Source organism: Rhipicephalus sanguineus, chromosome 6 (genome assembly GCF_013339695.2).
Source record: "Rhipicephalus sanguineus isolate Rsan-2018 chromosome 6, BIME_Rsan_1.4, whole genome shotgun sequence".
Classification (NCBI taxonomy): Eukaryota; Metazoa; Arthropoda; class Arachnida; order Ixodida; family Ixodidae; genus Rhipicephalus; species Rhipicephalus sanguineus.
This window is the reverse complement of record NC_051181.1, coordinates 67604183-67629156: the sequence shown is the minus strand read 5'-3', so window position 1 is coordinate 67629156 and position 24974 is coordinate 67604183. Positions and strand designations below refer to the sequence as shown.

The following is a 24974-nucleotide window of genomic DNA, read 5'->3' as shown; positions in this document are numbered from 1 at the left end:
ATTCTCTGTGCTTCCCAGTTAGGAGGCCGCTTAGACACTGGCGCTCGGCCACCCATAAACGCATAAAGGACGTTCCGCTTCTGGGACATTGATGGTAGATTTCATGAACCTTCCCGTTATCATCGAATACGTCAGGCGGCCACAGGTGAACCACGGTAGATTCCAGCCTTCGAGCGAAGAACTGCCTGCCCTCGAGATCTAGCCAAGGCAGCTGGTTAACTTCGGCCACAGCTGCTTGCATCAGTGTCAGCAAGAGCGCACTGACTTGCGTCCTGGTGGTAGGCGTGAGACGCGAGCGGACGTACAACGCCGTCAAGAGAGGGTTGTAGATGGCGTCCACTTCTCTAGCGCACAGCAGAGCGTGGAGGGAAGACGATCGCGGCTTGTTTTCCAAGATGGCTTCGAGAAGCGTCTTGTCCAGCATCACCGAGTACATCTGGACAAGCTGCCACGATATGTGCGTGATCGCTTCCCTGTCGCCTCTGTCCTCAATGAACCTCCTCGTCACGTCTAGGAGCTCTGTGTTCGCAATGAGCACGTCGTCTGAAGGCGATAGAGGCTGCAGAGGAGAGAGGTGATTATCGAGGCTCTTCACCCAGTAGGCACCTGTGCGGTTCCACGACCCTTCACTACTGTTCGAAGTACGGAAGATGGACGGTGTCACGTAATATGCCATGTCCATGATCTGATGGAGCGTAGCTACACTGCTACCTTGCACTTCGGCACTTCTTTTGATTTCATGTGAGACGTCGTGGCTAGGTTGTCGGCCCGTGACGGAGTAATAGATGAGCTGCCAGTATCTGCGAGTAAGTTAAGTGTGATTACCATTAAAGCAGCTGCGTTCGTTTGCGTGAGCTTTCCCTATGGAGTGGCCATGACAAAATATGAACCACTTTACATATATCAAATATAATTATTAATTTCAGCGCTGTGTGCGTCCCCTTCCTGTGTGTCCTGTGGTTTTGCGCTGGTTTTCTAATCATGTACAACCAACAAGCCCAGCTCTCCGCACTTTTGGATCAAATATAAACAGCGTTTATTCACCCCTGCTAAGTACCACTTCCGGGAGCACTGGTGTTACATCCGACAAAATTCGCTGTTGTGGAAGGCTGTCGCAGCAGAGTCGTACTGTTAATCTATTATCATCTTAAACTTACCAGAACGCAGGAAGTGAAACACAGGCTCCACCTCCCGGTCGAACCTGTGCCGAACAGGGCACCTTCACAGCGGGTAACCGCTGTGAAGCTGCCGTGTCTATGAGGTGGCCAGGTTCCCTTCAAGCTACTCAATGCAGCTTTGTCGCTGGTCACCCTCGCAAGTCAATTGCACAAGAAACTGGATAAACATGAGCCGGTAGTTAGTAAGCGTATTTACAGCACCAATTATATACAGGCACTACCCTCACTACTTCCCAGGCACGAAAGTTGAGGCAGGGTTTCGTCAACTATTCAAGAATTATTTGAGAACAAGGGTAGGTATACACCAGCATGTCAAACTGAGCTGAAAGGTTGTCACCAATGTTACTCTAAATGGTCTGAAACACCTCAGAAGCACGTGAGATGTTCTTTATTCCCTAATAGTGTACGAGCCATACCAGGCTGATAAACGAAGTTTATTGACATAAAAAAGGCTTTTCCGATCAGTGCAAAACAGCTGTAGCATTCGAAATAATGTCACTTTCATTAGCAAAACATACCTACCCTTCCGCTCTATAGTTTGGGAAGGAACGTGAATATCTAATCCTTATGTCGTTGAACTCGTCCAGAAAGAATTTATATCTACTCCCAGGCATCGCTTTTGCCGTTCCTATACCGGCTGAAGCCAAACCCATCTATAGTCGTGAGCAATATGAGCTGGACCACTGAAATTACCTTTTAAAGTCATAGCGCAGGTGGCAGGCACAGAAGTGGTCATGACACCAAATGCTCGTGTGGAAAGTTTTCTTGCAATTCAGTACATCACGTTCATATTAGTGCAATACGTGTAATCCTTAAATAAACATGAATTTGGTGTTTCAGCTCATATTGGTCATGATAGTACATGTAAAGGGGTACCTTATTCACACCTCTAAATTAGAGACGAAGACCGCTTCTTACTTTGAAGGTAGTTCATGTCGCCAATTATCGCGCTAGACTCCGTGACCGTGTAAAGTTTTGCGTGTAGCATAGATATATGACAGAACCTTGCCTTTTGTTAACATCGCTTTGTTGCAGTACGCACAGACGCATGGCTGGGCTTGGCGAAATATATCAAGGATTCTGCGCATATTCCATATATTTTCACGTTCTTTTTCTGTGCTGCAGTGCAATACAAGTAAGGTAAACTAGAACGGGAATATATCGGGAATAACGGGAATATATATCGGGAAAAACCAGGAATATATCGAGGGGCCCGTGTTGTTAGGCACAACAATACGAAGAAAAATACCGAAGCCAAGAAAACTCGAAAGTTGCCAGATTGGTCCCCACCGGTGTCAACTTGATATTTGTTTATTTTCATTTCCTTTTACCTCAGAATTACTGCGCTTCATTACATTACTTCGTTACTGCGCTTCAATAACTTGAAAACACGCCACGTATGCTTTCCTTGGATATATGAAGTCTCGGCTTCATATGAATTTTTCTGATAAAAGGAGGCCGCTTAATAATTTCTTTTTCACTTAATAATTTCTTTTTGTTCGTAATATAGGGAGCCTATCGACTCCAGCATTTGATGCCAGCAGTATGCGAACGTTCGTTGGACGGCTGCCAACTCAGAATGATCACGTGCTGTGGTATGGCCACGTGACAGAAAGTATTCCACATTCACTGCTGTGGCTAGGAATGGCGCGAGCTCATACATACATAAGTACTCAGGAAACGTTGGAGAAAGAATCGCCGCCGCCGTATTGGCGGTGCATCGGATGCATGAGTCGGAGATTGTCGGTAGGGTTCTACAGGCGGAAAGTTCTCTTTTTAACACGAAAGTGCTCTATGCTGGGGTCCACCAAGACTTTCATGACGTATTTCCGTCACAGAAATGCGTCAGAAAAATGAATGCCACCAAACGGCAAAGAAAAAAAAACTACCAGAAAACTTTCCAAGATAGGAGTCGAACCCATGACCCCTCGGTCCGCGACGCTGGCTGTCGGGTGTTCAGCCCACATCTATTTCACACTTTCCTCTCAGTGTGCTCTTGGATAGATGCTATGAGCGTCCCGTTTATAACGTTGGTGACATGCGTCCCAGGCGCGAAAAAAAAAAAAACGCGCTGTTGCTACGACCATACCATTCGGCACGTTTCCAATAAAGTGTGATTTTGTCAACGCTTAAAACACCGCGAGGTGGTGGCTTTAGCTCAAGCCTCGCTCATAGCATCCGTCCATATCGAGAAATAGCTCTCCGACTCTTGCCTGGCTGTCGCAACGCGTTCCCCGCTCGCCCTGTGAGAATTAACAGCCAGGCTAGAGGGAAGACACGACGCGCGTAGCGTTTCTCTTCGCGTTTCACGACACTTTGATTGATTGCATATCGAGTATCAGTATTTACTATGTGCTTGTTGATGACATCTTTGCACATGCTTCACCATATGCGATGTAAACGTGTATGTTAAGAAATTCAGCTACCGCAAGGGTTACATCGTGGTCATGGGCGTTAGTCGTCGGTATGGAGATGTGCCACTATAGGCGTCAACGTGAGTGCGTCCACATCAAGCGGTATTAAATGAGAACTAACAGACAATAATGCCAAGGAAAGTATAGGGGATGTTTTTAGTAATAAATGTAAGGTAATTGTGAAGAAAGAAAAGTGGACGAAAAGATAGCTTGCCGCGGGCAGGGACCGAACCTGCGACCTTCGAATATATATAATGTGGACGGGGGGATGGCCGCCGCGGTAGCTCAGTTGGTAGAGCATCGGACGCGTTATTCGAAGGTCGCAGGTTCGGTCCCTGCCCGCGGCAAGCTATCTTTTCGTCCACTTTTCTTTCTTCACAATTACCTTACATTTATTACTAAAAACATCCCCTATACTTTCCTTGGCATTATTGTCTGTTAGTTCTCATTTAATATTGTGTATAACAAAGAAAACGAGCCCTTGAAATTAACACTTCTTTCCTTCATTCTTAGCGAGGGTCTCGTTCTGGCAGACTTGATGCTTTCAGGTAGTATGCGAGGGATTATTGGTCAGCTGCCAGCTCGTAATAAGCTCACGTGCTACGTGACGCCAACAAGGCAGAAAAAGAGTGTTCCACACTCGCCGTCATGGCTACTGGCGGCGCTGACTGACGCTCCCACGTTTAAATGCACACATATACCCTATAATGTGGACGGGGGGATGGCCGCCGCGGTAGCTCAGTTGGTAGAGCATCGGACGCGTTATTCGAAGGTCGCAGGTTCGGTCCCTGCCCGCGGCAAGCTATCTTTTCGTCCACTTTTCTTTCTTCACAATTACCTTACATTTATTACTAAAAACATCCCCTATACTTTCCTTGGCATTATTGTCTGTTAGTTCTCATTAATATTGTGTATAACAAAGAAAACGAGCCCTTGAAATTAACACTTCTTTCCTTCATTCATAGCGAGGGTCTCGTTCTGGCAGACTTGATGCTTTCAGGTAGTATGCGAGGGATTATTGGTCAGCTGCCAGCTCGTAATAAGCTCACGTGCTACGTGACGCCAACAAGGCAGAAAAAGAGTGTTCCACACTCGCCGTCATGGCTACTGGCGGCGCTGACTGACGCTCCCACGTTTAAATGCACACATATACCCTATAATGTGGACGGGGGGATGGCCGCCGCGGTAGCTCAGTTGGTAGAGCATCGGACGCGTTATTCGAAGGTCGCAGGTTCGGTCCCTGCCCGCGGCAAGCTATCTTTTCGTCCACTTTTCTTTCTTCACAATTACCTTACATTTATTACTAAAAACATCCCCTATACTTTCCTTGGCATTATTGTCTGTTAGTTCTCATTAATATTGTGTATAACAAAGAAAACGAGCCCTTGAAATTAACACTTCTTTCCTTCATTCTTAGCGAGGGTCTCGTTCTGGCAGACTTGATGCTTTCAGGTAGTATGCGAGGGATTATTGGTCAGCTGCCAGCTCGTAATAAGCTTCACGTGCTACGTGACGCCAACAAGGCAGAAAAAGAGTGTTCCACACTCGCCGTCATGGCTACTGGCGGCGCTGACTGACGCTCCCACGTTTAAATGCACACATATACCCTATAATGTGGACGGGGGGATGGCCGCCGCGGTAGCTCAGTTGGTAGAGCATCGGACGCGTTATTCGAAGGTCGCAGGTTCGGTCCCTGCCCGCGGCAAGCTATCTTTTCGTCCACTTTTCTTTCTTCACAATTACCTTACATTTATTACTAAAAACATCCCCTATACTTTCCTTGGCATTATTGTCTGTTAGTTCTCATTTAATATTGTGTATAACAAAGAAAACGAGCCCTTGAAATTAACACTTCTTTCCTTCATTCTTAGCGAGGGTCTCGTTCTGGCAGACTTGATGCTTTCAGGTAGTATGCGAGGGATTATTGGTCAGCTGCCAGCTCGTAATAAGCTCACGTGCTACGTGACGCCAACAAGGCAGAAAAAGAGTGTTCCACACTCGCCGTCATGGCTACTGGCGGCGCTGACTGACGCTCCCACGTTTAAATGCACACATATACCCTATAATGTGGACGGGGGGATGGCCGCCGCGGTAGCTCAGTTGGTAGAGCATCGGACGCGTTATTCGAAGGTCGCAGGTTCGGTCCCTGCCCGCGGCAAGCTATCTTTTCGTCCACTTTTCTTTCTTCACAATTACCTTACATTTATTACTAAAAACATCCCCTATACTTTCCTTGGCATTATTGTCTGTTAGTTCTCATTAATATTGTGTATAACAAAGAAAACGAGCCCTTGAAATTAACACTTCTTTCCTTCATTCTTAGCGAGGGTCTCGTTCTGGCAGACTTGATGCTTTCAGGTAGTATGCGAGGGATTATTGGTCAGCTGCCAGCTCGTAATAAGCTCACGTGCTACGTGACGCCAACAAGGCAGAAAAAGAGTGTTCCACACTCGCCGTCATGGCTACTGGCGGCGCTGACTGACGCTCCCACGTTTAAATGCACACATATACCCTATAATGTGGACGGGGGGATGGCCGCCGCGGTAGCTCAGTTGGTAGAGCATCGGACGCGTTATTCGAAGGTCGCAGGTTCGGTCCCTGCCCGCGGCAAGCTATCTTTTCGTCCACTTTTCTTTCTTCACAATTACCTTACATTTATTACTAAAAACATCCCCTATACTTTCCTTGGCATTATTGTCTGTTAGTTCTCATTTAATATTGTGTATAACAAAGAAAACGAGCCCTTGAAATTAACACTTCTTTCCTTCATTCTAGCGAGGGTCTCGTTCTGGCAGACTTGATGCTTTCAGGTAGTATGCGAGGGATTATTGGTCAGCTGCCAGCTCGTAATAAGCTCACGTGCTACGTGACGCCAACAAGGCAGAAAAAGAGTGTTCCACACTCGCCGTCATGGCTACTGGCGGCGCTGACTGACGCTCCCACGTTTAAATGCACACATATACCCTATAATGTGGACGGGGGGATGGCCGCCGCGGTAGCTCAGTTGGTAGAGCATCGGACGCGTTATTCGAAGGTCGCAGGTTCGGTCCCTGCCCGCGGCAAGCTATCTTTTCGTCCACTTTTCTTTCTTCACAATTACCTTACATTTATTACTAAAAACATCCCCTATACTTTCCTTGGCATTATTGTCTGTTAGTTCTCATTTAATATTGTGTATAACAAAGAAAACGAGCCCTTGAAATTAACACTTCTTTCCTTCATTCTTAGCGAGGGTCTCGTTCTGGCAGACTTGATGCTTTCAGGTAGTATGCGAGGGATTATTGGTCAGCTGCCAGCTCGTAATAAGCTCACGTGCTACGTGACGCCAACAAGGCAGAAAAAGAGTGTTCCACACTCGCCGTCATGGCTACTGGCGGCGCTGACTGACGCTCCCACGTTTAAATGCACACATATACCCTATAATGTGGACGGGGGGATGGCCGCCGCGGTAGCTCAGTTGGTAGAGCATCGGACGCGTTATTCGAAGGTCGCAGGTTCGGTCCCTGCCCGCGGCAAGCTATCTTTTCGTCCACTTTTCTTTCTTCACAATTACCTTACATTTATTACTAAAAACATCCCCTATACTTTCCTTGGCATTATTGTCTGTTAGTTCTCATTTAATATTGTGTATAACAAAGAAAACGAGCCCTTGAAATTAACACTTCTTTCCTTCATTCTTAGCGAGGTCTCGTTCTGGCAGACTTGATGCTTTCAGGTAGTATGCGAGGGATTATTGGTCAGCTGCCAGCTCGTAATAAGCTCACGTGCTACGTGACGCCAACAAGGCAGAAAAAGAGTGTTCCACACTCGCCGTCATGGCTACTGGCGGCGCTGACTGACGCTCCCACGTTTAAATGCACACATATACCCTATAATGTGGACGGGGGGATGGCCGCCGCGGTAGCTCAGTTGGTAGAGCATCGGACGCGTTATTCGAAGGTCGCAGGTTCGGTCCCTGCCCGCGGCAAGCTATCTTTTCGTCCACTTTTCTTTCTTCACAATTACCTTACATTTATTACTAAAAACATCCCCTATACTTTCCTTGGCATTATTGTCTGTTAGTTCTCATTAATATTGTGTATAACAAAGAAAACGAGCCCTTGAAATTAACACTTCTTTCCTTCATTCTTAGCGAGGGTCTCGTTCTGGCAGACTTGATGCTTTCAGGTAGTATGCGAGGGATTATTGGTCAGCTGCCAGCTCGTAATAAGCTCACGTGCTACGTGACGCCAACAAGGCAGAAAAAGAGTGTTCCACACTCGCCGTCATGGCTACTGGCGGCGCTGACTGACGCTCCCACGTTTAAATGCACACATATACCCTATAAAGTGGACGGGGGGATGGCCGCCGCGGTAGCTCAGTTGGTAGAGCATCGGACGCGTTATTCGAAGGTCGCAGGTTCGGTCCCTGCCCGCGGCAAGCTATCTTTTCGTCCACTTTCTTTCTTCACAATTACCTTACATTTATTACTAAAAACATCCCCTATACTTTCCTTGGCATTATTGTCTGTTAGTTCTCATTAATATTGTGTATAACAAAGAAACGAGCCCTTGAAATTAACACTTCTTTCCTTCATTCTTAGCGAGGGTCTCGTTCTGGCAGACTTGATGCTTTCAGGTAGTATGCGAGGGATTATTGGTCAGCTGCCAGCTCGTAATAAGCTCACGTGCTACGTGACGCCAACAAGGCAGAAAAAGAGTGTTCCACACTCGCCGTCATGGCTACTGGCGGCGCTGACTGACGCTCCCACGTTTAAATGCACACATATACCCTATAATGTGGACGGGGGGATGGCCGCCGCGGTAGCTCAGTTGGTAGAGCATCGGACGCGTTATTCGAAGGTCGCAGGTTCGGTCCCTGCCCGCGGCAAGCTATCTTTTCGTCCACTTTTCTTTCTTCACAATTACCTTACATTTATTACTAAAAACATCCCCTATACTTTCCTTGGCATTATTGTCTGTTAGTTCTCATTTAATATTGTGTATAACAAAGAAAACGAGCCCTTGAAATTAACACTTCTTTCCTTCATTCTTAGCGAGGGTCTCGTTCTGGCAGACTTGATGCTTTCAGGTAGTATGCGAGGGATTATTGGTCAGCTGCCAGCTCGTAATAAGCTCACGTGCTACGTGACGCCAACAAGGCAGAAAAAGAGTGTTCCACACTCGCCGTCATGGCTACTGGCGGCGCTGACTGACGCTCCCACGTTTAAATGCACACATATACCCTATAATGTGGACGGGGGGATGGCCGCCGCGGTAGCTCAGTTGGTAGAGCATCGGGACGCGTTATTCGAAGGTCGCAGGTTCGGTCCCTGCCCGCGGCAAGCTATCTTTTCGTCCACTTTTCTTCTTCACAATTACCTTACATTTATTACTAAAAACATCCCCTATACTTTCCTTGGCATTATTGTCTGTAGTTCTATTTAATATTGTGTATAACAAAGAAAACGAGCCCTTGAAATTAACACTTCTTTCCTTCATTCTTAGCGAGGGGTCTCGTTCTGGCAGACTTGATGCTTTCAGGTAGTATGCGAGGGATTATTGGTCAGCTGCCAGCTCGTAATAAGCTCACGTGCTACGTGACGCCAACAAGGCAGAAAAAGAGTGTTCCACACTCGCCGTCATGGCTACTGGCGGCGCTGACTGACGCTCCCACGTTTAAATGCACACATATACCCTATAATGTGGACGGGGGGATGGCCGCCGCGGTAGCTCAGTTGGTAGAGCATCGGACGCGTTATTCGAAGGTCGCAGGTTCGGTCCCTGCCCGCGGCAAGCTATCTTTTCGTCCACTTTCTTTCCTTCACAATTACCTTACATTTATTACTAAAAACATCCCCTATACTTTCCTTGGCATTATTGTCTGTTAGTTCTCATTTAATATTGTGTATAACAAAGAAAACGAGCCCTTGAAATTAACACTTCTTTCCTTCACATCAAGCGGTGCTATATCTGCCAAACATTGTACAAGTTCGCATATACCAATGGATTAAGACAATCAACTACTTCTGTGACGACACGTTTCACTTTCGTGTTGTAGCGATTCCTATGACGGAGGGATCAGTCATCTTCTTTTTCCTTTTAACAGTAACTTTTTGTTCACTTTGAAATCGCTAAGCTTCCATTGAAACCTACAAACATGTCCGCCTAAACTTTCCTTGGTCTCATTATGTGCTCGCTTCCCATGGCAGTATGGCTTACCGTTGCCTTTGCCGCCTGTATTCCTCTGCGTCACATTAATTTGTCTACATTGGTGTGCTGTGCCCGTTGTGTTTTCTTGGGCACCACTGCGCCAGTGCTGGGAACTGTACTAAATGCTCTCCATGATGATGATTATTACTACTATTATTATTACTACTGCGATAGTAATTATATGGACACTCTCGATGGGCTTTAGCCGTCGCCGTCATGTTCTGTATAAAGTCCAAATTGATAACATCGTTCGGGCATCGTATGTTCTATCCCTGGGTAAAAGTGCCCGAGCGGGGGCGGGGGAGTCGACGAGCGCTGCTGACGCAGAGATCGAATGAACTGGCCTGTCTCCGCCGCTCGGAGGGGCATGCGATAACATCCCGTGCGTATCAGAACTCCCGTCGAGCATGAAATGACTCGGGGGGGGGGAAGGGGGGGTTTTCGCTCGAGCATCAACTGCGAATTTTGACTCTAAGGGCGTTGTCGCGAGCGCTGGTGCGCGTGCTGTCTCGGCAAGCATCAGCGCATGGCTCGTATACCCTTCTAAGTGTTGCGCTGTCAACGCGGACGAGACTGTGCGAAAAGAGCATTTCTCCCTGGAGCAGCCGCATTCTCTTATACCAGCGTTTTGTAGAGTTACGCGATATCGGATCCAAAAGAGTTAGCTGCCAGCCCTACTAAGTATAACATTAGAATATGTTGCTTTCGCATTCATTGCTTCGCCCTTGCGGTGAATCTGTGATTATTATTAACGCGATAGCGTTATGGCTCATTCACACTGGGGAATCCGCCGGCCACAGCGACCGGAACTCACGCGCCGCCGAAAGTCAACATTGTTCACACCGCTTAGCAGCCGCACCGCCGAAACTAGGGCGTCTAGTTGTCATCGTCCCTTCGCGCGAAGGAACGCTGGCATCGACGCGCTCGGCGTTGTGTACGGGTTTCGTTATGGTGAAGCGCATAAACAGGAGCAGGGTCGTCGAACTGCTGGGCCTGCTGCAAAGCAACTTTCTGGCGATGTCTGACGAGGATAAACATGCATTCGCCGAACAAAAGAAACGACGCAAGCACTTGTGGTTGGTTCGTCTGATTTGCAAGACGCGAGAAGCTTGGTCGAGCCGAGGTAATGCTACCCGTTTGCAAGATCGCGATGATGTATTGCAAAGATGCTAATCGCGACAACACTTGGCAGTTGTCGAGAGCTACAGGATCATTAGGAAAGACTTCGCTGTTGCTGCGGGCTTCGACGACTGCGATATCACAAGCGCGCCGCCATTTTTTTCGAATGTTCGACTCGCGTTCCGATTGGTTCGCGGTGAAGGAATCCGGCGGCAGCTGCCGCAAAAATCGGTCCAGGACCGATCGACGCGGAATGGGCTTTTCCGGCGGATCTCGCTGCCGCCGAAGCGGATTCCGCGCGCTCTGGCCGCCGAATGTCTCAGTGTGAACGCGCCTTTAGAGAGCTCGTGTCGCAGAAATTCCGCCGTCGGCGTCGGCAGCGTTGGTTGTGAGCGAAAAATCGACCGTGAGCGAAAAATCGAGAAAGAAGCAAATAAAATAAAGAATAAAAATTTCGGTTTCATTGAGGATCGAACCCGCGCCGTTCGCGTGGCAAGCAGGTGTCCTACCACGAAGCCACAATATTACTTGCAGCTACTTCGGAAAAAAACACTACATAAATGCCATGTAGTGGAAGGAGTCTCCTTAAGGCATTTTGTTCGACAGGTGTCACGAAGGAAACGAGCCCATTCGGCGATTTGTAGGCGCATTTGGGAGGCCATCAAACTATGTCGAAAAAGGCCGGGATAGTGCAGCCATCGCCGCTAAAAACACACACGAACTTTCAAACAGCTCTAAAAATAGACAACTATGTCCATCTAGCGGAAAACATATCAACAAGCAAACAGCAAATGCTAGATAATGTGCTGCTATCTGTGAGGCATTGTGAGACTCTTCATGGCCTCTGAGATGGCGAGCGCGTGGCGTGTATCTTGGAGGCCATGCGACTCTTGCTTTAGATCAAAAACCTGTGCCATTCACGCGCGCGCGCGTGTGTGTGTGTGTGTGTGCGTGTGTGTGTGTGTGTGTGTGTGTGTGTGTTGTGTGTGTTGTGTGTAACAATACACATTAATAAGTATGCACTTAGTGGTGTAAGTGCGCACTAGGGGCCGGATTTCGCTATTGCGTTCAACTCTTAAAGGCGAAGCTTAAGGGTCCCCCAATTTTTATTATTATTATTATTATTAATATTATTATTATTATTATTATTAATATTATTCATAAAAACTATTTGCCGATGCAAGAGAAAAATGAAGGCATAAAAGGGGCAACGTACCTTGCATATCCTATAGTTTTCATGACGTTCTCGTGCATTTCAACAAATAGTCGCGAGTCGCACTTGCGACCTGGCAGCAGCAGGAACCGACGACCACCGGGCGAAAAGGGATGCTCAAGAACACGAACGCGCAGCCACAGCGACATCTCCCAGTGGAGCGCCAAATCCACTATAACGCTCGAGGCACTGGCATTGCCGGGCGGTGGCTCGGGCCACGACAGTCCGCGCTCCTTCAGAAAGCGTCGGAACAGTTCCCTGTCCATTTCACTCGGTCCGCCGTTGTCGACGCAGGCTCGATACATGGCCAACGGCTTCTCCGCCACGGGCATGTGAGAGACGCTCTCCCGCAGCAGCATCTCCAGGTCGTCTAGCCATCGAATGCTCAGGTCGTCGATCGCGATGTGGAGAAACGGCGCGAAGAGCGGGTTGGGTTGCCACGTGGAGCAGATGTACTCGTCGAAGTCGTGGCACGGGTCGATGCTCCGGTTCAGACCGTCAGTGAGCAGCGACGCGTAGTGCCGACACTCGCTGCTGTCGCACCAGCCCGACAGGCCGCCCAGCAGCTTGGCCTCTGGCAAGAAGAACGACAGGATCGTGCAGGCGAACACCAGGGATAGCGCGAGGACGGCTATGATGGCCAGCCTCTCTCGGTCCTCCGATCTCTGGTAGTCGTGGACGAGAGAGCGTGCACCGAGATCCTGAGTGTCCTGTAACAGGCCAGGCACAGCCAGTTCAGGTTGGTTAGTTGGTTGGCTCATGGGTTTCAATAATATTATCTGGGATTTAACGTCCTCAAACCACGATATGATTGTGAGGGACGCCATAGTGTTGCGCTCCGGAAATTTCGACCACCTGGGATTCTTCAACGTGCACCTAAATCTAAGTACACGGGCCTCAAACCTTTTCGCCTCCATTGAAAATGCAGTCGCCGCGGCCGGGATTCGATCCTGCGACCTTCGGCTCAGCAGTAGAGTGTCGTAACCACTAGACTACCGTGGCGGGATCTCGAAGCGATTCGGGGTATGAAAGACAAGTGGAGGGCTCCGGATAATTGCGTCCACCTGGTTTCCTTAAAGGTGCACAGACATGGGACAGTCTACGGACGTCTAGTGTTTCGACTTCATCAAAATTCGGCTGGGACTCAAGCCGCGCCATTCTAGCTCACCTCTCGTGTACAAGCACGCATTGCGCTCAATGAAGCGTATTCTTATTAGATATAAGCCGGTATTTAAATGAGACCTATTGCGTGGCCATGCGACGTCACTATATACATATTCTCCTATGTTCTGGTGCCGTCCTTACCCTTTCGTTAATGTAGTGCGTCTAAAATGTGCATGGCGTGACATTCATGTCTGACAGAGAGCGGCACGTCACGACGCGCGTATCAGGGGCGTAGCCAAGGGGGGGGGTTGGGGGGGTTCAACCTCCCCCCCCCCGAAATTTTTCGATTTTGCTTGCGTATATAGGCGCGCACACATACAAACGCACGCACGAACATACATAAAGTATGGTTGAACCCCCCCCGAAAAAAAGTTCTGGCTACGTCCCTGGCGCGTATGATGACGTATGTGGCATGGCTGCCGTGAGGTGAATGCCACCAATGACAAGATGTCGTTGTGATCATTTCGTTACCTCGGTATGATGACAATGTCGATGCCATGGCACGCATGTGTTACAAAGATCAATGAAATATTAAAAATCCTTGAACAGGGAGTGTCGCAGGCGCCATGGTTTCGACAAGTAGACTTGCCTTCGTCAAGTTACTGCCATGACTAAGACGAGTTCATTCGTCAAAACGTTGGCTGCTGCGACAGCCCTGTTGAAGGATTCTTCATCTCTTCAGGCTTCCTCATTCCCCTGCACTTCTGGCTTGTTAATATCATGTGTCCTGATATGCGCGTCATGTACGTCATTACGTGAATATCGTAAATGGCAAGATGCAGTTGTTGTCGGTTCTGTACAGCAGGTATAGGAATACAGTCGATCCCGGGTATACTCGGATATATCGAATTATTGGCTATATCGAACAACTGAAAAATCCCCTTGAAAAACCTATGTAAAAGTATAGGGCATGTGTGCACGTATATCGAACACTCGTACGCCGACGCATTCGATATATCGAACGCTGCGCCGCGCCGGAGCCGCGATAATGACCGCAATTCGGTCGCGTTCCGAAAAAGTTACGGACCCTCTTCACGCGCGCGTCGAAAATGTGACGGCATCCACGCACTCAAGCGTGCAATCTCCAAAAGCATAGCCTTTGAGATTCATTTCCGTCGGCGCCCCATGCAGCGGTGGCTATTTCAGATCTCGAAGGCCATGCCTTTGCGAACTGTACACCCCTGGCGTTTTTTTTTCGTCCTTTTTTTTTACCAACGTTGCGGCTGCCTGCTGCGAAAGCCCAAGTGCCATTGCCATCGCCGAGAGCTTGTTTCGACAGCATGTGCCACAGGTTGCTTTGTTGGTTGTGTGTAGCGTGCTGCGATAGTGTCCTCTCGCCGCTCCCACTTCCGACTTGTGCTTGCTTGCGCGCGACCAAGGTGTGCGCGGTATCTGTCGACCCTGGTCGCCATGGACGCGAAGAAGCGGAAGAACTTGGATTTGGCGACCAAAGCCGACATCATTCGGTGCGTGGAGGCTGGAGAAAAAAAGTCGTCGGTCGCAGAAGCATTCGGCATTCCTCGGAGCACGCTGAGCACGATTCTGCGGAACAAAGCCGACGTAAAGGCGAAGGCGTCCCAGTCGTGCCATTCTCAGGCTTGTCGTGTGCGTGTTCCTGCGTACGACAAAGTTGAGAAAGCGCTGTACGCCTGGTTTTTGGAGACTCGGGCGAAAAACATTCCTATTGACGGCCCGATGCTGATGGAAAAAGCAAAGTGGTTTGCTGCGGCCTTGGGGGTAGACGGCTTCACTGGTGGCACCGGCTGGCAGCAGCGCTTCAAGACTCGCTACGGCATCGTTGGAAAGACCCTGTCCGGCGAAAGCGGCGCGACAAACAGCCAGGACACGGAGAAGTGGCTCTCCGAAGAGTGGCCGAACATTCGCGACAACTTTGCGCCGTCGGATATTTACAACGCCGACGAAACGGCGCTGTTCTGGCAGATGTTGCCGAACAAGACGTTGGACTTGAAAGGCACCTCGTGTCATGGGGGAAAGATGAGCAAAGTGCGCGTCTCGATTTTGCTCGCGGCGGACATGGATGGCTCCTGCAAGCTGCGGCCGTTCGTTATCGGCAAGAGCAAGTCGCCGCGCTGCTTCAAGAACGCGAAGAGCCTCCCAGTCCGATACGCGTTCAATAAGAAAGCGTGGATGACGCGGGGCCTTTTTTCCGAATGGATTCGCGCATGGGATGCCGAATTGGAAAAGTCAGATAGAAACATTTGTCTTCTGGTGGACAATTGTTCCGCGCACCACGTCGTCAGCCAGATGAAAAGGATAATTGTCAAGTTTTTGCCACCCAACACCACGGCAAGGTTGCAGCCTCTCGAAGAAGGCATCATCAAAGCATTCAAGGTCGGATACAGGCGACGTCTGGTGCAACGGCTCCTGATAAACCTTCGGTTGGGGATCGAACCGAAAATCGACCTCCTTGGAGCGATCCAGATGATAACTGGGGCATGGAATGATGTGAAAAAAAAAACACAGTCGTAAACTGCTTTCGTAAAGCTGGCTTTCTAGCGTCACCTGACGACTTCGAAAGCGACACCACAGCAGACAACGACATGGGGTGCCTCGAGAATGACTTTCGCCAACTCTCGGCGTTTCCGGGTGCCATCGCCGATGGGGCCACTGCAAGCGATTTCGTCAGCGCTGATGACGACGTGTAAGCAGTTTCGGACCTCACCGATGCTGAAATCGTGGCCGACGTCGCTCGTGCCGATGAGGCGGACATGAGCAGCGATGATGATGCTGACGACGCCTCGAAGAAACCCTGCAACGCTGCAGAACTTGCGTCGGCATTCAGCCTACATTCGCCGCTGTTGTGGCGCAATGGAAGGCGCTGGACTTGGCTATCTGGAGGGCCTCAGCAATATTGAGGATGGCCTCATGAAATTCATGGCTGACAAAAAGAAGCAATCCAAGGTCACGGACTTTTTTCATGCCAAATAAAGTGCGGCTGTTTTCGTGTATTTTTCTGATATTCTGCGCAAGTCGGCAAGCTCCTGCTTGGCACAGACTCTGGAAACCGCTACGAGACTCGCCGCGTTACAAGGTAACACCTAAATGGACATATTTTATATTTCGAATTATCGATATATCGAACTATTTTGCGATCCCCTTCGAGTTCGATATATCCGGGATCGACTGTATACGTGGCAGGCACGTACGACAAACGTTGAAGACACTGTACGGCAACATCGATAACCTCAATAGGAAGGCGCTCACTGGTCGTTCTTTCAACTGTACATTAGCCCTTTCCCTACCGAAGACGAGCTCAGCTCGTCTACCATGAAACAAGCATTTGGTGGGACCACAGTTAAGCTACGTAGATTCATTTTGCTGTGTCCTTCTTCGCTTCAACAGACAGAACCCTAAAAATTTTAAAAACGCGCTCAAAGCGAGCATTTTGGTCGAGAAAGGACTAGATTAATGTAAACGGAATTAGGAAAACGGTGTCCTCTCCTGTGCGCGAGCGTTGCGAGCGTGCCGGAACCGCTCCGTTTAGGAAAAAATTCGGCAGATCCCAGGTACCGTGGGAGTCGATGCATGCGAAGCATGCGGCGGGTAGGTGACTTTGCCGTAACTTTTTTTACTGAGCGACCGTTACAAAATGACGCTAAAGATTTGTATATATTTTATACGCACACATATATATGTTGAAGAGCGGAATATGTGTTAAATACCAGTTTACGGTTGGGTAACGCTACCAATGGCAACGTGAGTATTACTAACACCAGAAGCGGTAAGCTGATATGTAGTGCTTATACGTGTCCCGAGAACGCACGCACGTTTCACGAACCCGTGTGCATGTGTGCAAGAAGTTCTTGACAGTTCTTGAATAAGGGCATCATCACCGTGATCAGTGAGCACCAGCAGCTGGTCGTAACTTGTTATAGGATCCGGTCGTGATCGTGGTGTCGAGGGTTCCATGTGTAGTGAAGTATGTGCTATAGTAGAGCTGCTGGAAGTCGTGGAGGCCTCGGTCATTTCGTCGACAAATTGTCTGTCGGAGAGCCGGTGACATGTCAGAACCTGAAGCCACCCTTCGCGTTGGTGAGGCATAGGCCGTCGAGGCTGGTAGGCCTGGTTAGTGCTGAGTAGACCAACATCAGTGGATGGTGTTTATCATATTCGTAGACTACATGGGCGTATGTGGCCTACGTAGCCTAGTCCACAAAGCGGCTGTCAATCAATCTGGCGTCATCTACTGTCAGCATGAGGCCATCGCCCAGCCTCGTAAGAAATGAAGCGGACACTGCGTCGTTCTGGTGGACGAAGTGCACCTTACGGTGCGGTGATGTGGATATCATATGTAACCTTCGTTAATGTATTCCTCCGGGGTCGAGCAATGCTTCAATATAGCTTGCTGAATAATAGGAATACAAACGTAATGTTTATTATAACGCTATGAAAGCGGAGCCAACACTGGAACTACAGACGTTAATCTGATATGACGCCTGTATCGTAGGAGTACACATCGTAGGAGTATCATGTAGTGTTTATTGCTTTCCTGTAAAATTAGATAGCCAGCACCACAACCACAATTGACGTTGCACCGGCATTACGCCTGCGTAGGCTGTTTTTACAAACCAGTTTATAGACCTGGCGTGGCTCAGTGGTAGAATACCTGATTGCCAGGCAAAATGCTTGGGTTCGATTCCTGCTGGGATCCTAATTTTCATTCTTTCCATTCGTTGAGTCACCGCTACCGATGTTGGTTTTCCTTAACGCTCTAGCATTTAAGTTACCAATGTCTGTTCTCGCCGTTCCTGGGTAGATATAAACTGTCAATCACCTGTGGCGCATACCCGTACACCGTCGCCCGTGGTAAACGGGTATGTGCCACACGTGTCTAGTGGAAAGGGTTTGACGACGTACGCGACAGGATTTTAACGTTCTTCATGTCATGACCCGGCAATCATATTCGTCAAATCCTCTTACCCTCCCATGCAAATTTTGGTCTACACCAAGTTAAGGAAGCGATCATGAGAGCACCCAGACGTAGGCGGCTAGATAGATAGGTAGATAGAAACGCTCAAAGTGCCAGAGGTTCGCTAAGAAATGCTTCGCATTTAAAAAAAGCCCTTGCTTACCGAATTTTCGAGAAATGAAGAATTTCAGTACTCCTGTGTGTGTGGCAGCGGCCACACATAGTAGCAAAACTTTTCTAAATCATCGGATTTGGGCGACAACCGCGTCTCTACGTATCGGCAGGGGACGAGCTTAGATGTGAACAAACCCCTAACGGCCCGTCCAAAGTCTTGTCACGGACTCACTTCCCTGCGCTTTGTTTCTTTTTTTAATTACAAAGACATATTTTCTGCATCGAAGGCTGTAGAGATTGGGCCACTTTTATTGGTGCAGTGCAGTGAAGCACATTCTCTGCACAGTTAAAACAAATAATTTGCGTGTATCTTGCGAATAAAGAGCCTTTGAATAATTTTTCTAGACGTTTCTAAACTCTCAGAACCAAATAGGCAAATAAAAAAATCGGTATTTTTGTACCGTTTTTGGCCAAAAAGCTCAATAGGAAAAGAGTTAAAGGCGTACTGACACGATTTTAAGGCATCGCTAAATGGACACTTTTCGTTTCCTTGGTACGCAGTGCTAACACTCTCGAGAGACTGGTGTCCCACAGCACGTATAAAATATTTGATAACGATTTCCAAGTTTTCGATGCCCAGCATTTGCAGTCCAGGTCCATCGGAATGGACAATAGCACGACGAGTCAACACAGTTAGACTGACTTTTCGAACTATGAGTCCGTCATGCAGCCCCCATTCGAGAAATCGCTGTTGAAGTCGCTGGACAATTCACTCATCGTTGTTTACTTGCACCACGTGCGACTGACAGCAGACGGCATAGCTGCTGCTGCAGGGGCGTAGCCAAGGGGGGGGGGGAGGGGGGAAATCCCCCCCTATGGCTTCCCCCAAAAATGTTCAATTCTGCTGGCTCATATGTAAACGCTTCGTATACAGGATGGCCAGTTTCTCTAACATAATCTCTCCACCTCTTTCAACAGGTCTGATGTTACCTGATCCTCACCAGCTGCTTTGCCTCTTTGCATTCCCTTTAGGGCTTTCTTTACTTCTCCTGTCAATACTGGTGGGATGTCAGATTCCTCTCCGCTATTACTTCTTCTTACGTTATCATCCTGAATGCCTCGGCTGCTGTACACATCTCTGTAGAACTCTTCCGCTACCTCAACTATTCTATCCATATTGTTTGTGACCTTGCCTTCCTTGTCCCTTAATCAGTGCTGGGCAGTATCGAAGATACATGTATGTTCGATACTATCTTAGATACTCTTTGGGTATCTTGTATCTGTATCGCGATGCGTTTTGCAAAACGAGTATCTGTATCTGTATTTCCGATACATTCAATAATGTATCGTGTATCCTAAGATACAAGATACTGCTATAGAAACACCACCATGTGAAACAATAAACGTCGACAGGAATTCCGGTTCTCAAGCTGATACTGCTGCCACTAAGCCACCTGAATAAAACTAACGACAGTAACATCCTTGTATATTTCCGCCAGAGCGCTCCAGCGAGCACAGGTGATGATGTTTAAGAGTCCCTATTGGTGGAGCAGAGTCACGTGATGGCGCTCGAGCCATCGCGACAAAAACAAGCGTGCGAACGTCTACGCGCAGCCTACCTTTTTTTCTAGATGTTTTCTTTCTTTTTATTTGTGTTGATGTCATGACACTTGTTCATAGACCCTGCACCCTGCTGCGTACTCCAATGCGTGCGGCGTCTATTGCACAAATTCTGATGCCGCTATACTGTCGCCATCGAAGGTTGTCTTGCGTGATGCTTCGTTGCAATGTCTCAAGAATGCAACAATGGGGCCGCTTGGCGTCTCGCGTCTTTCACACATCAGCGATTTCAAACATCTTCTGGATGCAAGCTTGACTTGCATAGTACGATCAGATCGACTTACACGCAAAGGAGATTCTAACAACCGTGCCACTATCGGCGCTGACGTTAGATGCAATAGAACAAGCATTTACGTAACAGGAAATACTTTGACGTACTGTATCTTTGTTCTTCACGCTAAATTATTCAAGAAGTTCTTTTAATGACAATTTGATTGTTAGTACAAGTGCTTTCTTTGCTGTCTTCCGTTTTTGCATCCCATACATTACCTAGTCCTCTGCGTAGTTTTTCGCCCGTCTGTTTATTGTAATACGTCTTTTGTAACCTGCTGCTAAAATACGTTCTCTGCTTTATTTTTATTTTTTAACTGTCTGCGAACGTGGTTTTATTTCATATTTCGCGGTCTTTCTCTAAAAGCCCGAAAATATTCACCACGCAGCGCGTACGCTACCAAAAAATCACAGCATATCCACGGAGTGAATGGTGATGAGTGGGAGAAGCTGCGGAGGTTCATCGGTAAACCGTGAATCTTCCGTGAATTCTGCCCAGTACATCATCACCGACGTGAGATCGGGCGCGTTTATACTAAAGGTTCGATGAGTTATGACGACTTGCAGCTCACTTTAATTTTACATGTACGCTGTGAATTTTCATTGTTTAAAAAACCATTGCTTTAGAAAACATCTGGCGTCTTTCGTTAAGCAGCTGGCGTCTTTTCGTTTTGCTTTAGAAACATCTGGCGTTCTTTCGTTTTGCTTTTACAAAACATCTGGCGTCTTTCGTTGGTTTATTTCATCAATCAACGGCGTTTTCAACAAAATTTTTATTGTTTAATCACGCACAGGAGAAATCTCACCAGGCACTACCTTGGAGGTAAACAATGGCTGCTAATGGGAATGAGAGACAGAAGAAGTCGGCTTTTAGCTAACACTTACACTTCTACTTCTACTAACGTTTCCTACTGGAACATGCCAATGGCTGCTAATGGGGAATGAGAGACAGAAGAATTCGGCTTTTAGTTAACGCGCACGCTGCGAATTTTTTATTGTTCAACAACGCACAGGAAAAATCTCCCACCGGCACCACCTTGGAGGTCAAAGCGTAAGACTTGTTACGGACTACTACTACTACTACTACTACTACGACGACGACGACGACTACGAGGGACGAACGGGTGCCGCCTTAAGGAGCTTCGCCCCTAAAAAGTTGGGTTGGTCGTTTTTAAATTCGCTCTACGATGTGTCGAAGCGCAGTTTGCCCTAAAGTGAATATTAAAAACGTCGGAATGTCGCATAATTGACCTTATTTAATTAACCAGTTAAGCTTAGTACAAAACATACCATAACGAGTGCCACATAACGGCAAACCAAATACTTTTGGTTTTATTCAGCGGTGGTTAACCAGTTGTTTTTTGAATATTGGGTTCTACTTACGTGAAACAAACTGTATACTTATTCACTTTGATTGTTTAATACGGAACTACCTTGCTATTTGACTTAAATATATTCGTTTTCCTTTTTTTAGGTCTCCTTACAGTATTCTTATTGTTACAAATCCGCAGGTAAGCAGAGCTAGAAGTGGCAATAGTGTGAATAGCAGTGAAAACCTGCGGCGTTTTGTGCCGCTAGAATACGTCTGTGACGTTTAATGGCGGCTCAGGTTCTCTCGGAGAACAAGTGGCAAAAGATTGTACGTTAGTGAATATGTTGCTAACGAACGCTTTACACCAGCGGATAAGTAAAATATGAAAAATCACTGCCGTTTTATGTCCTCAATCAATTGTGAGCGCCGACTATGTAGTTCATCGTCTTTACACGACGCGTCATAAACAATGCCGCTACGAACGTTGTTGCTGCTGTACACCTGTCGGTGGATGCGGTATTACGAAAACAATGAACAAGGTGAGACTGCACTGCGGTATTTGCGCCATCGTGCGGAGGCACTTGCAAGTAGATGGTAACCAGCTAGGTGGTCGCCAAGTAGGGCAGCGACATCAATAACCTGCAGAAGTTTGAAGCAATAACAGCGCAGCATAAAGAGCTGTCTTGTTAGGCAGCCAAACAAATCTCAATAAGTCGTTTAGAAATGATACTAATACGCCTTGAGCAAGAAAGTTTGTATCTTGTGACACAAAGAAGTATTTTGTTAAAATTGAACAAAGCTGGTTATTAAACAAATTTTTATTAAACAAATTAAACAAATTTTCTTCAAGTAAACACATTTATACATAGGCCTTTGCTGCTTCATATAGAGATCTATAACAGCAAATTTGCAAATGTATCGAAGTATCTTAAGATACAATTGGGAAGTATCGTATCGGATACAATTATTCCGCGAGTATCTTGTATCTGTATCTCAAATAATTTTGCCCGAGTATCTTGCATCGTATCGCGATACAATTTCAAAGTATCTTTGCCCAGCCCTGCCCTTAATGCATACATCTGATTTTTGCCTATGCACAGTTTTGTCTTCATAGCTTTGAGGCTTCTTCCGTTGTTTAGAGCATGCTCAATTCTCTCCATATTATACTGCCAACGTCATCTTGATCCATAAGAAAGGGGGCGTCAAGGACCTGAAAAATTACAGGCCCATAAGCTTACTGTCCGTTGACTACAAGCTATTTACAAAAGTAATTGCTAACAGAATTAATACGACATTAGAGTTCAATCAACCAAGGGACCAGGCAGGATTTCGTACAGGATTCTCAACAATAGACCATATTCATACTATCAATCAGGTGATAGAGAAATGCGCGGAATACAACCAACCCCTATACATAGCCTTCATAGATTACGAGAAGGCATTTGATTCGGTGGAGACATCAGTAGTCATGCAGGCACTGCGGAATCAGGGCATCGACGAAGCCTATATAAACATAATGGAAGAAATCTACAGCGGATCCACAGCCACTATAGTCCTCCATAAAGAAAGCTACAGAATCCCAATAAAGAAGGGCGTACGGCAGGGAGACACGATCTCTCCAATGTTATTCACCGCGTGTTTACAGGAGGTTTTCAGGGCCCTAGATTGGGAAGAGTTAGGGATAAGAGTTAATGGAGAGTATCTCAGTAACCTACGATTCGCTGATGACATTGCGTTGATGAGTAACGCGGGAGACGAATTACAGCTCATGATTACTGAACTGGATACGGAAAGTAGAAGAGTAGGTCTGAAAATTAATATGCATAAAACTAAAGTAATGTGGAACAATCTTGGCAGAGAACAGCGCTTTGCGATAGGTGGCGAGACACTGGAAGTTGTAAAGGAGTACGTCTACTTAGGACAGGTAGTAACCGCTGAGCTGAACCATGAGAGTGAAATAACTAGAAGAATAAGGATGGGTTGGGGCTCATTCGGCAAGCATTATCAAATCATGAATGGTAATCTACCACTATCTCTCAAGAGGAAGGTATATAACAGCTGCATCTTACCGGTACTTACCTACGGAGCAGAAACCTGGAGACTTACAAAGAGGGTTCAACTTAAATTGAGGACGACGCAGCGAGCGATGGAAAGGAAAATGATAGGTGTAACCTTAAGAGATAGGAAGAGAGCAGAGTGGGTAAGGGAACAAACGGGGGTTAAGGACATCATAGTTGAAATCAAGAAGAAGAAATGGATATGGGCCGGGCACGTAGCACGTCGGCAGGATAACCGGTGGTCATTAAGGGTAACTGACTGAATTCCAAGAGATGGCAAACGCGTGAGGGGGAGACAGAAAATTAGGTGGGTAGATGAGATTAAGAAGTTTGCAGGTAAAACGTGGCAGCAGAAAGCACAGGACCGGGTTGATTGGAGGAACATGGGAGAGGCCTTTGCCCTGCAGTGGGCGTAGACAGGCTGATGATGATGATGATATGTAAACGCACACATACAAACGCACGCACGAACGTACATAAAGTACGGTTCAACCCCCCCCCCCCCCCCCCGAAAAAAATTCCTGGCTACGCCCCTGTGCTGCGGCTACGTCGCGACTTGCCGTCTTCCCGTGACGTCAAACTGTGTTCACATATCGTGAAGCCGTTCCTTCGATATCGAAATAGAAACCGTTTTTTGAGCTTAGCGGTATTAACAATATGTTCGATGGATTGCCAGGCATCACTGAACTCTTTTTAGGGTTATCGACCCCAGTGTTTTTATTTAGAGCATCAATGCGTAAACATTTAATATTCGCGTCAGTTCTCTTTTAAGAATATTCGTACATGACATATTGATGAACGTGAACGTCATAGCATATATCACTTAATTTTTAACGACGAGCAAACTGAACCATTATGCTTATCAATTCTCATAATCAGGAATTCCTCTTAGCTAATGCACAAAGACCCACCCACTAATGTGTACTGCTGTAATATCGGGAGTCTTCTCTTATAATATGTATGAATTGATTAAACACTCAACCTCACGTCATTGACTACCTTATTTATCGCAAAATTTATGTTGCCAATCATACATTACCATCGTGCGCATCGTTATGACTGCGATCTGTTGCTGTTCGCAGGTATGATCAGAGCAGTTTGACGCATCTCAATTGATACACATGTGTCTTGATGTGTATTCCTCCTCATGTTATCTCAACGATATATATAGACTCATATTTGTACCACCTTATGTTTAGCTAGTCTCCTATACTTAGTGTGCCCGCATCACTAGTGCAATTAATAAAACCGGCATGGTCTTAGTTATAGAAATGTGTTCTGCTACCCTTGTAAATTTAGTTCTGTATCAAGATTTGGCTCGCCTTGAAACGGAATACGCAGCATCTCTTTCTAGTTACTCCGCCATGCTTCTTTCACCTGTTGATGGTATGC

General features: G+C 47.2%; 1 protein-coding gene across 1 annotated transcript; it reads left to right on the top strand.

Moving 5' to 3' along the window:
* The first annotated feature begins 14689 nt into the window (after positions 1 to 14689).
* On the top strand, positions 14690 to 15769 carry LOC119397320 (tigger transposable element-derived protein 6-like). Its single transcript, XM_037664751.1, has one exon. It carries the CDS (start codon positions 14690 to 14692, stop codon positions 15767 to 15769), a length of 1080 nt encoding a protein of 359 aa, XP_037520679.1.
* The last annotated feature ends 9205 nt before the right edge of the window (positions 15770 to 24974 follow it).